At 48.5% G+C, this 12,336-nt stretch overlaps 1 protein-coding gene across 4 annotated transcripts in view; it reads left to right on the forward strand.

Moving 5' to 3' along the window:
* Positions 1 to 12,336, forward strand: part of LOC147096996 (integrin alpha-7-like) — a 277,843-nt gene that overhangs the window by 144,296 nt on the left and 121,211 nt on the right. For all 4 annotated transcript variants that reach the window (XM_085972716.1, XM_085972713.1, XM_085972714.1 and 1 more), the window contains 2 exons: positions 2,531 to 2,724; positions 10,287 to 10,375. In XM_085972716.1, coding sequence (XP_085828842.1) covers positions 2,531 to 2,724; positions 10,287 to 10,375 — 283 coding nt within the window. The remainder of the gene's footprint in view (positions 1 to 2,530; positions 2,725 to 10,286; positions 10,376 to 12,336) is intronic.

Below are 12,336 nucleotides of genomic sequence, written 5' to 3' on the forward strand. Positions count from 1 at the left end.
CTCCACCTCTCTCTCCCTTTAAGACGCTCCTTAAAACCTACCTCTTTGACCAAGCTTTTGGTCACCTGTCCTAATTTATCCTTATGTGGCTTGGTGTCAAATTTTTTTCTATTGCTAATGCTCCTGTGAAGCGCCTTGGGATGTTTTGCTCCATTAAAGACGCTATATAAATACAAGTTGTTGTTTGTTTAGGACCTTGGAGTCAAATCCAGTATGAAATGAATTGGGACAGTGCTGTAAACCCTGGGGCGGGGAGGGTGCTTGGATTGAGTTGGCAATATATTGTGCTGTGGGCTGTTATCATAAATGGGCTGTCAGACGATCCTACCACAGTCAGATCAAATATATGAGCGGTCTAGGATGACAGAAGGTCAGACAGCTCATCTGTCCAGTATTCTGACTCGTCGGGCTCGATTTTTGTCAATGGGGAGCTTTTGGAGGCGGGACTCCCACTTTTTGGGTTGTAGTCCCGCCTCCATCGACTTGTGGCCAACCCACGCGATTTTCCCTTGATTGACCTTGTTAAGCCCACCCAGCGGGCTCAGCAGGCCAATTAAGGGACACCCGGTTACTGGTGACGTCAGCGATTGACATTTCATCTGTCAAGAGCTTTTGACAGATGAAAAATCAGCGTTTGACAGCTATGTGAAGCTGTCAAACACTGACAATCTGTCTTCTAACTTGAGTCCTTCTACTCAGACTCAGTTAGAGATCTCTCCAGACCAGAAAGCAGAGGCTGCAGCTTTTGACAGTTCAGCGGCCATTCTGCTTTCTGTGCCGGTGAACTGAGGGGCTCCCGAGAACTGAAGGAAGGAAGCCTGCAGGAGAAAGTAAAGGCAAGTAAAACTTATTAAAACACTTTACACTTACCTCACACACTTACCTCTGCACACATGCACCCATCACTCATCTGCACAACCTCATGAAACTGCAGAGATTGTCATTGTTCGACAGCTTCACAGAGCTGTCAAACAATGTCCATTCATCTGCAACCGGCTTTCCCTTAATTGGCCTCCGCTGGGCGGGCTTAACAAGGTCAATCAAGGGAAAATAGCGTGGGTTGGCCACAACTCGATGGAGGCGGGACTGAAACCCGACAAGTGGGAGTCCCGCTTCCAACGTGCCTCCATTGACAAAATCGCCCCCAGAGTATCAGAGAGCGAGCTGAGGTTGTGCACGTGATGGTGGTTGCTTTCAGACTGGCATTGTTGGATAATTGACAGCAGGTCACCCGCTTGACCTTTTGACTTGGGGGGGGGGGGCGGTGGCGTTGGTGATTCACCTTGGGAGATCGAAGGAGGCAGAAGAAAGAAAATTTGTTTCATGTAAAAAGGACAGACAATCAATCCATTTTTTGATTTCAGCTGGGTTGTGAGGAGTGGAGTTGTGTGAGGCCGGGGAGGTGGTGGGGGGGGGGGAACTGGTAGAGAGTAGAGTAAATTGGGTAGTTTTGGACCTCGTTGCACCCATTTTACAGGCTTAAAATGGGTTGACCAAACACCAATTTTAGGGACTAGCTGTTAGGCCCCTCATTTACACACCCCTACGCCCACTTGCCATTCCACCCCTTCTCCCAAGACTTACCTTCAAGCCGCTGCCAGTGCGGCAATCGGCCTAAAATTCATCTTTCAAAATGGCCGAGCTGCCTGTGGAGGAGTGACAGGCCATGGCAGCGCGCCCAAATGAGGTTAAGTTAATGAGGCCCAATTTCGAGCCGGCCTTGGGCCTCCTGATTGCGGTCTGCGCGCTGTGCGTGGCGGCCATTTCAGGCCCGAAGACGTGTCGAAAGCAATTTCCACCCCAATGAGTGCAATCTCATGTGCCTCAGAGTGGCTGGTTGCCCATTCTCTTGGCACGATGAATGTTATGTATCACGCAAAGAAGAACAGCATTTTTTTTTACTAAAAATCCTTGAAAAGCAATTTCATGCCTCACACATTCAACTGCTGCCTGGTAGGAGGAACCATAGTATAAAGAAAGACTTGAAAAATTGGGGGTTGTTTTCATTAGAACAGAGACGATTCAGGGGTGTTTTGATAGAGATGTTTAAAATTATGAAATGATGGGACAAAGTAACTAGAAGGAGACTGTTTCCAGTGATTGAGGGGTCTAGAACGAGGGGACATAGAAGATTAAATGTAAGAGAGTTAGGACAGAGAGCAGGAGAGACTTTTTTACACAGAGGGTTGTGAAGCTGTGGAATTCACTACTGGAGTTAGTGATTGAAGCGGAGACCAGGTCGACATTTAAGAGTAGGTTAGAGAGGTGGCTGAAGGAAAGAGGGATCAAGGGATATGGGAACAGGGCAGGACCATGGGATTAGGACTACTGATTGAGTGGAGGACAAACACCAACATTGACTGGTTCCGCGTTGTAATTTCTATGTAATTCTTTAACCATTAACAACAAATCAAGACCTTAATATGATGACATGCGCTCGGCGTGCCTCAGTGGCTGTTGCTGCATTGGATTTTCAGACTTGTACAGACGTTCCGCGACATGACTACATCATGTTGACCTGGTTTTGCAGGTGGATGGACCTTGTGGTTGGTGCTCCTTACTTTTTTGAACGAAAGGAAGAAATTGGCGGTGCCGTCTATGTCTACATTAACCAGGCCGGCAAGTGGGATAGAGTGAGGAGTGTCCGGCTGAATGGGACCAAAGACTCCTTGTTTGGACTGGCTGTGGCTAACATTGGGGACATCAATCAAGATGGGTTTGGAGGTAGGTCTCTATCTGTGTTGTCTGTATGCAAAGTCGTTCGGTATCACTGGGGACACGAGGCTGTGGCATTTTTGTAACAATTTCAAGCAAATTATTTACTGTCCAAACCCTCCAGGCTTGCCCTCGAGTCTCCAGGAATTAAAGATTAATCTCCAGGACACTGCTGGGAGCAACGCCGAGGGAAAAATCATTGGCGCGTTAAAAAGAAATTGGTTTTTTTCCCCCTCATTTTCTTAAAACCCTTTCATTTATTGGTTATAAAAATATTGGAGATGGGGAGGAAAACAGGCTGTTTGACCGGGCAAAGCAGGTGGAGGTGGGCAGTCGTGTGATGAAACATCCAAGAATACGTCCAATCAGCTTTGGCGACCCCACATGGGCAGTGTTGTGGCACAAAGCAGTGAGATATGAGCCTGTAATTACATAGAAACATAGAAACATAGAAGATAGGAGCAGGAGTAGGCCATTCGGCCCTTTGAGCCTGCTCCGCCATTCAATGAGATCATGGCTGATCATCCAAATTCAGTACCCTGTCCCTGCCTTCTCCCCATACCCCTTGATCCCTTTAGCCTCAAGAAATATATCCAACTCTTTCTTGAATATATTTAATGAATTGGCCTCTACTGCCTTCTGTGGTAGAGAATTCCACAGGTTCACCACTCTTTGGGTGAAGAAATCCCTCCTCATCTCTGTCCTAAATGGCTTACCCCTTATCCTTAGACTGTGAACCCTGGTTCTGGACTCCCCGACCATCGGGAACATCCTTCCTATATCTAGTCTGTCTAGTCTTGTTAGAATTTTATAAGTTTCAATGAGATCCCCTCTCATTCTTCTAAACTCCAGCGAATATAAGTCCAATCGATCCAATCTCTCCTCATACGTCATTCCTGACATCCCAGGTATCAGTCTGGTGAATCTTCGCTGCACTCCCTCCATGGCAAGAACATCCTTCCTCAGATAAGGCGACCAAAACTGCACACAATACTCAAGGTGTGGTCTCACCAAGGCCCTGTACAACTGCAGCAAGACATCCTTGCTCCTGTACTCGAATCCTCTCGCTATGAAGGCCAACATACCATTTGCCTTCTTAAGAAGGTTATAAATATATAACCACATACTGAGCTTCCAGTCCCAGCCATACCACCATAGGGAGCTGCCAAAGGACCAGGTGCTTTCCGATCGGTAAATGGATGGTGAGTCACCCGTGGCACCTCTTGCACCATTAGCAGTGGCATTGCCGTAGGCAGCAAGCAGGTTGCCTGTCTGCTGTCCCACTTGCAGATGGTGTAAAGCATGGGGCAATTGTGAGAATAGGTAACAAGAAAAAAATATATAACCACTTTGGCCCTGAAATTCCTGGGCCTGGGAAAACAGAACCAAAGACTTCAGTCGAGAGGCAAGAATTTGGGGCAGGGTCCAGTTCCTCTGGGTGTCTGCCCCCTTCTGCCCACATTCAAAGATTCTGACAGGAGGGGGCAAGTGCTCCTTGCTCCTGCCCCCTCCCAACGTGACATCATTGACAGAGGCGGTCTGGTGGGATGCCATACCCGCCAGAAATGCCCATCATTTCCGCCTTTACTGCAGACAACTTAAAGTACTCCCGAGTGAAGAGGGCATACTTACTATACCAATATGGGGGGCGGGGGTGGGGGTCTAATGCCGGTTTCTCAGTGCCAATCAATGGCAGAGCGGTCAATTGCTAGTAGCAAAACGGAAACAATGCAATGGAGGTGCTTTTTAACAGAAACATTTTTATCATTGGGTCACAGTGCCCACACCCCTAGTGTAGCATGTCTAATAACCAGCCACATAAATACTGTGGCAACAAGAGCAGGTCAGAGGCTGGGTATTCTGCAGCGAGTGTTTCACCTCCTGACTCCCCAAAGCCTTTCCACCATCTACAAGGCACAAGTCAGGAGTGTGATGGAATATTCTCCACTTACCTGGATGAGTGCAGCTCCAACAACACTCAAGAAGCTCAACACCATCCAGGACAAAGCAGCCCGCTTGATTGGCACCCCATCCACCACCTTAAACATTCACTCTCTCCACCACCGGCGCACCGTGGCTGCAGTGTGTACCACCTACAAGATGCACTGCAGCAACTCGCCAAGGCTTCTTCGGCAGCACCTCCCAAACCCGTGACCTCTACCACCTCGAAGGACAAGGGCAGCAGGCGCATGGGAACACCACCACCTCCAAGTTCCCCTCCAAGTCATACACCTTGGAAATATATCGCCGATCCTTCATCGTCGCTGGGCCAAAATCCTGGAACTCCCTCCCTAACAGCACTGTGGGAGTACCTTCACCACACGGACTGCAGCGGTTCAAGAAGGCGGCTCACCACCACCTTCTCAAGGGCAATTAGGGATGGGCAATAAATGCTGGCCTTGCCAGTGATGCCCACATCCCATAAAAAACTAATAATTTTTTTAAAAAATAGTTGAGTATATTCAAGACTGAGATCGATAGATTTTTGGACTCTAGGGGAATCAAGGGATATGGGGATAGGGCGGGAAAGTGGAGTTGAGGTCGATGATCAGCCATGATCTTATTGAATGGTGGAGCAGGCTCGAGGGGCCGAATGGCCTACTCCTGCTCCTAATTCTTATGCTCTTATGTAGTGCCTAGATTCTCTGATTTTCTTGCCCCTCTGTGGGGCAGATGCCCGAGGAATACTGTTAATGGTGTAGATGCCCTTCCCCTTTACGTAAATGACCCTGCTCCCCCCAGGATTTGGGATGGGGCCAGCCCTGGGCCAATCAGGCGGCCGCAAGTTCTGCTCCACCACACTTCCAATGAAGCGAGGCCGGAGGAATTCTGCCCACTTTTGTGCCTAAATAAAATTTATTGTTGACATTTCGCAATCCTGAATATATACAGTTTACGTTCTGTTCCTAAACTGACGGTTCTCCCCCTTTTCAAATGGACTGCGTTCTCTGAATGTATTGCATTGAATTAAAGAATCTCACAGCACGGAAGGAGGCCATTTGGCCCATCGTGCCTGTGCCGGCTCTTTGAACAGAGCTATCCAATCAGTCCCACTCCCCCCTGCTCTTTCCCCATAGCGCGGAAATGTTTTCCCATTTTGAAAGTTATGATTGAATCGACTCCACCATCCTTTCAGGCACAGCACTCCAGATTATTAAGCATCATTGGAGTTACACCATTTTCCTAGTCAGTAATTTTGCAACTTTTAAAAAAAAATCTACAGATAAAATAAATTATTTTGCTTAATGTGTTGTATTTCCCTAATCTAGCAGTGTTTCAACAGTGTCCATTTGATTCGTGACTTAGTGAGTAAGTGCGCCATCTAGTGTGACACTGAACTATCTGGACCAGAATGTCCCAGGCTTGATTGCTGGTCAGTGTTGAGTTAAGTGATCTCAGCCAAGGAAGCAGTTGGGTTGCTACGATCAGCCTTCATGTCCCTCAGCTTGGGAGTGGGGAAAAAAATCAACTCAGTGCCCAACCCTGATCGCTACCCAGTGACCACTGCTTTCGATAAGGTCCCGCATAAGAGATTAGCGTGTAAAGTTAAGGCACATGGGATTGGGGGCAAGGTATTGACTTGGATAGAGAACTGGTTGGCAGACAGGAAGCAAAGAGTTGGAATAAACGGGTCTTTTTCCGAGTGGCAGGCAGTGACTAGTGCGGTACCGCAGGGATCGGTCCTAGGACCCCAGCTATTCACAATATATATTAATGATCTAGACGAGGGAACTAGATGTAATATCTCCAAGTTTGCAGAGGACACAAAGCTGGGTGGGCGTGTGTGCTGTGAGGAGGATGCCGAGAAACTCCAGTATGATTTGGACAGGTTGGGTGATTGGGCAGAAGCATGGCAGATGCAGTATAATGTGGATAAATGCGAGGTTATCCACTTTGGTGGCAAAAACAGGAAGGCAGATTATTATCTGAATGGCAATAGATTGGGAGAGGGGGAGGTGCAACGAGACCTGGGTGTCCTTGTGCACCAGTCGCTGAAGGTAAGCATGCAGGTGCAGCAGGCGGTTGGGCGGGCAAATGGTATGTTGGCCTTTGTAGCGAGAGGGTTTGAGTACAGGAACAAGGATGTCTTGCTGCAGTTGTACAGGGCCTTGGTGAGACCACATCTTGAGTATTGTGTGCAGTTTTGGTCGCCTTAGCTGAGGAAGGATGTTCTTGACATGGAGGGAGTGCAGCGAAGATTCACCAGGCTGATACCTGGGATGGCAGGAATCATGTATGAGGAGAGATTGGGTCGATTGGGCTTATACTCGCTGGAGTTTAGAAGAATGAGAGGGGATCTCATTGAAACTTATAAAATTCTAACAGGACTAGACAGACTAGATGCAGGAAGGATGTTCCCGATGGCCGGGGAGTCCAGAACCAGGGGTCACAGTCTAAGGATAAGGGGCAAGCCATTTAGGACAGAGATGAGGAGGAATTTCTTCACCCAGAGAGTGGTGAACCTGTGGAATTCTCTGCCACAGAGGGCGGTGGAGGCCAATTCATTAAATATATTCAAGAAGGAGTTAGATATATTTCTTAAGGCTAAAGGGATCAAGGGATATGGGGAGAAGGCAGGGACAGGGTACTGAATTTGGATGATCAGCCATGATCTCATTGAATGGCGGAGCAGGCTCGAGGGGCCGAATGGCCTACTCCTGCTCCTATCTTCTATGTTTCTATGTAAATGTGCTAAGGATCAGGCTAAGCTGTGATAACTTCCATAGCTGAACAGCCTGTTGGTACTCACTCTCTAGGCTCACACGTGAAGAGTAGGCACTTGAGCGAGTTACCAGAGGGCTGTTGACACCTTACCCCAGCATGCTTAAGATGCCTTGATAGATATGGGGGCGTGCTCCCCTGGGTCCCCAGGGCTGATGTTTCCTGACCATCTGGCCAGCAATGACTGCCTCCTCACCTCGCACCTCAGTCTACTCCAGGCAACCTGTGCTCAGTGCGTCACCCTGTGTGCTCCCCTTTAGGTTCACTAATTACTCACCACCGCCCGTCCACAGGTGGGTGTCTCTGGGCTGGTGCTTGGTAGGGAATGAATGGCAATAGGAGCATACAAACAATGACAGACCCCTCTGGTCCATGCAGCCTGTCCCACCCAACTGCGATGCCTTGTGCATCACTATATATACACTCTCCACCCCACCCCACCCGAGACCATGTGATCTCCTGGGAGAGGCGAAAAACCAGGCCAATTTGGGAAAAAGAATCTGGAAAATTCGTCTCCGACCAGTTTAGGTGATCAGAACAAGTCCAGGAGGCCACTCTGGCCCTGGCAATCCTATGCAGTACCTACCTTCTGTACAAGGTGATCTCCGTCCTAACCAGAAACAGGTCCAGCTCTCGCTTGAAGGAATTCGGCGAATCGGTGTCCGCCGCAGGAGCCGGCAGCTCATCCAGGGGTCCACTATTCTCTGGGAGGCACTGGGCAGCTGTGAAGCAAGGTGAGCAAGTTCATCTGGGTGCCCTTCCTCAGTTGGTTGCTTTTGTACACCTGGAGTGCAGAAAGAGAAGAGGTAAGCAGGGGTAGATGAGCTTCACAGTGCCTTCAGGACAAGGCATAAGTTTAAGCATTCACAATGTGTTGTGATGACAGATAATATGTGTGCTGCAGAAACTGACATTTCGGGCAGGATGTTCATTGGGCCGTTGAGGCAGGATTGGAGGCGTGTGGGCGGTTAAAATCTCAAAATCGGGGGGCACGAACCCATCCCGCCCCCAACCCGCCACCATGCCAGTTTCAAAGGAGGCGGATACCCGACCCGCACTGGGACCCGCCTCCCCGAGGTGGGAAGGGGATTAGTGCCAATTAACTGCCTGTTAACAGGTAGTTAACAGGCAGTTTTTAGCCTAATCCCTATTTTTATCCCTGAAGTTTGGGATTCCCGACGGCTCCAAGCCACGCCAAGTTAGTGAGGCGGGCCGTCGGGCTGAAGGGCTTGGAGGGGTCGAGATGTCCGGTGTTCAGGTGAGTGATGGGTGCATGAGTGAAGAGGTAAGTGTGTTTGGTGTGTGTAAAGTGTTTGAAGAAGTTTTACTTACCTTTACAGCCTTCCTTCCTTCAGGTCTCGGGAGTCCCTCATCTCACCGGCACAGAAAGCAGAATGGCCGCGAGCTGTCAAAAGTTGCAGCATTCAGCTTTCTGTTCTGGAGAGATCTCTAAATCAGCCTGAGAGGAAGGAATTAACTTGGAGTACAGATTGTCAGTGTTTGACAGCTTCAAAGAGCTGTCAAACGCTGATATTTCATCTGTCAAAAGCTCTTGACAGATGAAATGTCAATCTGTGACGTCACCTGTTGCTGGGTGGCCCTTAATTGGTCTGCTGAGCCCGCTGGGCGGGTCAACAAGGTCAATCAAGTGAAAATCGAGTGGGCTGGCCACAACTCGATGGAGGCGGGACTACAACCCCAAAAGTTGTAGTCCCGCCTCCTACACGCCTCCAGTATCAAAATCCAGCCCTTCATTGCCAACCTGCAGCTGGCCCCTCCTCTCCTGCTATCCCATCTCCCACTGCTTCCCTTTTCGGCTGCTCAATTGTTCCAGCGCTTTGGTAGGGGGTCGGAGGCTGGGGGATTCCAGCAGCTTTGGCAGTTCTCCGTCGTTGACTGCGGGCCACTTTCTCCGTTCAGACAAACAGTAGCGAGTGTGAAGGCCCCCTGCTTGCCATCGTGTGGAATACAACCCAAGTGGCAGTCAGCATTCCTTAATGGGAGTGATAAAAGGTGCGGGAAACGAGCAACTGCAGATCATGTGACGCCTTTACTGATTCCCAACACAAAAGGCTGTGAGTGAAGGAATGCACATATCACAGAGGGCAATTCAGCCCCAAATCTCCAGTGTTGGGATGGTGAGTAAACATAGGAACAGGAGGAGGCCATTCAGCCCCTCGAGTCTGTTCCGCCATTCAGTGAGATCATGGCTGATCTGTATTGTAACTCCATTTACTCGCCATGGCTCCATATCCTGGCCAATAGTTATCCCTCAATCAGCATCACTAAAAAAAAAACAGATTAGCTGGTCATTAACACATTGCTGTTTGTGCGCAAATTGGCTGCCACGTTTCCTACCTTACAACACTTTAAAAGTAGTTCATTGGCTGTAAAGCGCTTTGGGACATCTTAAGGTCGTGAAAGGCGCTATAGAAATACAAGTCTTTCTTTTATCCCTTAATACACCTTGGCTAGCAAAAATCTATCAATCTCCGATTTAAAATGATTAATTGAGCTCGCATCTACTGCTTTTTGTGGCAGAGTTTCGCCCTTCTACCACTTTGTGCGTGAAAAAGTGTTTCCTAACTTCTCGCCTGAATGGCCGGGTTCTGATTTTAAGGTTATGTCCCCTTGTCCTCAACTCCCCCACCAGCGGAAAAACATTTCCGAGCTGCCAAATTACAGAGTGAATCTGGTTGAGAAACTTGGTTGTGAACTACCACTTTCAAAAATGCAAAGTGTTGCAGACTTATTCTAGCAACCCGAAACATTGGAAGTGTTTTACTCAGCATGTTATGTACTTGCTTAAGCTGACTGAATTAAAGAACAATTTTCTCTTGTTCTGTAAGACATTGCTGTTGGGGCCCCCTACGATGGACATGGGAAGGTCTACATCTACCACGGAAACAACTTCGGGCTTAATGTGATACCGGCTCAGGTACCTATCGGGAATGTACACGGTTAATTAAAAGTACAGTCCCTGTTTATGAAGGGGTTTAAGAATCACAAAGCCTTTCCACCATCTACAAGGCACAAGTAAGGAGTGTGATAGAATACTCTTCACTTGCCTGGATGAGTGCAGCTCCAACAACACTCAAGAAGCTCGACACCATCCAGGACAAAGCAGCCCGCTTAATGGCACCCCATCCACCACCTTAAACATTCACTCCCTCCACCACCGGCGTACCATAGCTGCAGTGTGTACCAACTATAAGATGCACTGCAGCAACTCGCCAAGGCTTCTTCGGCAGCACCTCCTAAACCCGCGACCTCTACCACCTAGAAGGACAAGGGCAGCAGGTGCATGGGAACACCACCACCTCCAAGTCACACACCATCCTGACTTGGAAATATATCGCTGATCCTTCATCATCGCTGGGTCAAAATCCTGGAACTCCCTCCCTAACAGCACTGTGGGAGTACCTTCACCACACGGACTGCAGCGGTTCAAGAAGGCGGCTCACCACCACCTTCTCAAGGGGCAACTAGGGATGGGCAATAAATGCTGGCCTTGCCAGCGACGTCCAGATCCCACAAACGAATAAATTAAAATATATGGTTTTACCTTCTGATTCTAACTTGGCTGAGTGAACTGATATTGCAGGCTCATGACTTAGATCTTTGGAGACTGGGGCAATTCCATTATTCCAAGTGGGATCATTTACTGAATCACTCAAATTTCCACAGGTCCAGGGTGGTGCACACTGCGGGTCAGAATAGTCTCCATTCACCTTTGGGACTATTGCTTTGAATCCAGTCCAAATAAAGGGGATGACATTCTATTTTCTTTGCCTGCTGTAAGGATCCAAATGAAATGGGTTTGCGGCAGTCTGAATCTGGTTTCAATCAGGTGTGAGATCATGGCACAAAGCTGTCCATAACTTGGTACTAAACGCAGAGCGCCAGATTTTCCTCTTGGGTGTAAATGGGCTGGGGAGGATAATCGGCATTTGGGTGGGCTGTGCTGTGGGTGGGCAGTCATCCCTGCCCGCTTCTCCTTTCTATGCTCGGCTCAGAAAGCGCTAAAGAGAAAAATCTGTCCCATAGTCCTGCTCACAGAGGCCGCAAGGGTGGGAATTGGAAATATTCTACTGGTACTTAGTGCTCTCTCAGGTCGGGGTTAGTGGACCTTGCTGTGCTGCTTTACCCTGGCCTGTGCTATGTTTGACCTTGGAGTGGATGGTTCAAAGAGTGAGAGAGTGTTCCATTCCCCAGTGGAGGTCATTCTCTCTGAGGAGACGAAAATTCACTTCAAAATGGATAGGGGTGACGAAGGGGGAAGAATAGTACAGCAGTAGAACTGTAATGTCTACTGATTGGTACCTTTGGCATTGGGCCCACGATGCCGTGGGCCCAGTTTTAACACTCATAAGGGACAATGGGACTGATTGGTGTCAATAGCTGTAGAGTGTGGAAGAAGCAATACATGTCTCCGTTCAATGGAGTGAATGGGGGTCATTTTAACTTTGGTTAAAAGTGTAAAACAGGCGATATTGGATGAGCTGCCCGTTATACACCTCTCCTGATATTCATTTCTATTGCGGTCAAATCAGGAGAGATGTATAACTGTAAGACGTGTAAATTTTTACTCCAGTCTAACAGTACTTAGAGTTCGGACCCGTATTGGAACTGACAACTCGAGACAAAGATTTCAGGGTAACTATTCTTTACTTAAAATCAACAGCGAGTACAAGCATACACACATACTAACACCAGCGAGTGACCAGTAGGTTCTCTTCTCTGTGCGACCGATCAAGTCGCCCGACTCACTGTAGCAGCCCCGAGTGTCTTTCGACTACACTTTCTATACCCTAAAACTTAGCAGCCCGCCCAATGCGCACGTGTCCCAGACCACGTTAACAATGGCCAGTACAGGAAACTCTTTTTTTATCCGGCACA

This window comes from Somniosus microcephalus, chromosome 33, assembly GCF_052327205.1.
Source record: "Somniosus microcephalus isolate GS21.2 chromosome 33, FLI_Smic_1.0, whole genome shotgun sequence".
Lineage (NCBI taxonomy): Eukaryota > Metazoa > Chordata > Chondrichthyes > Squaliformes > Somniosidae > Somniosus > Somniosus microcephalus.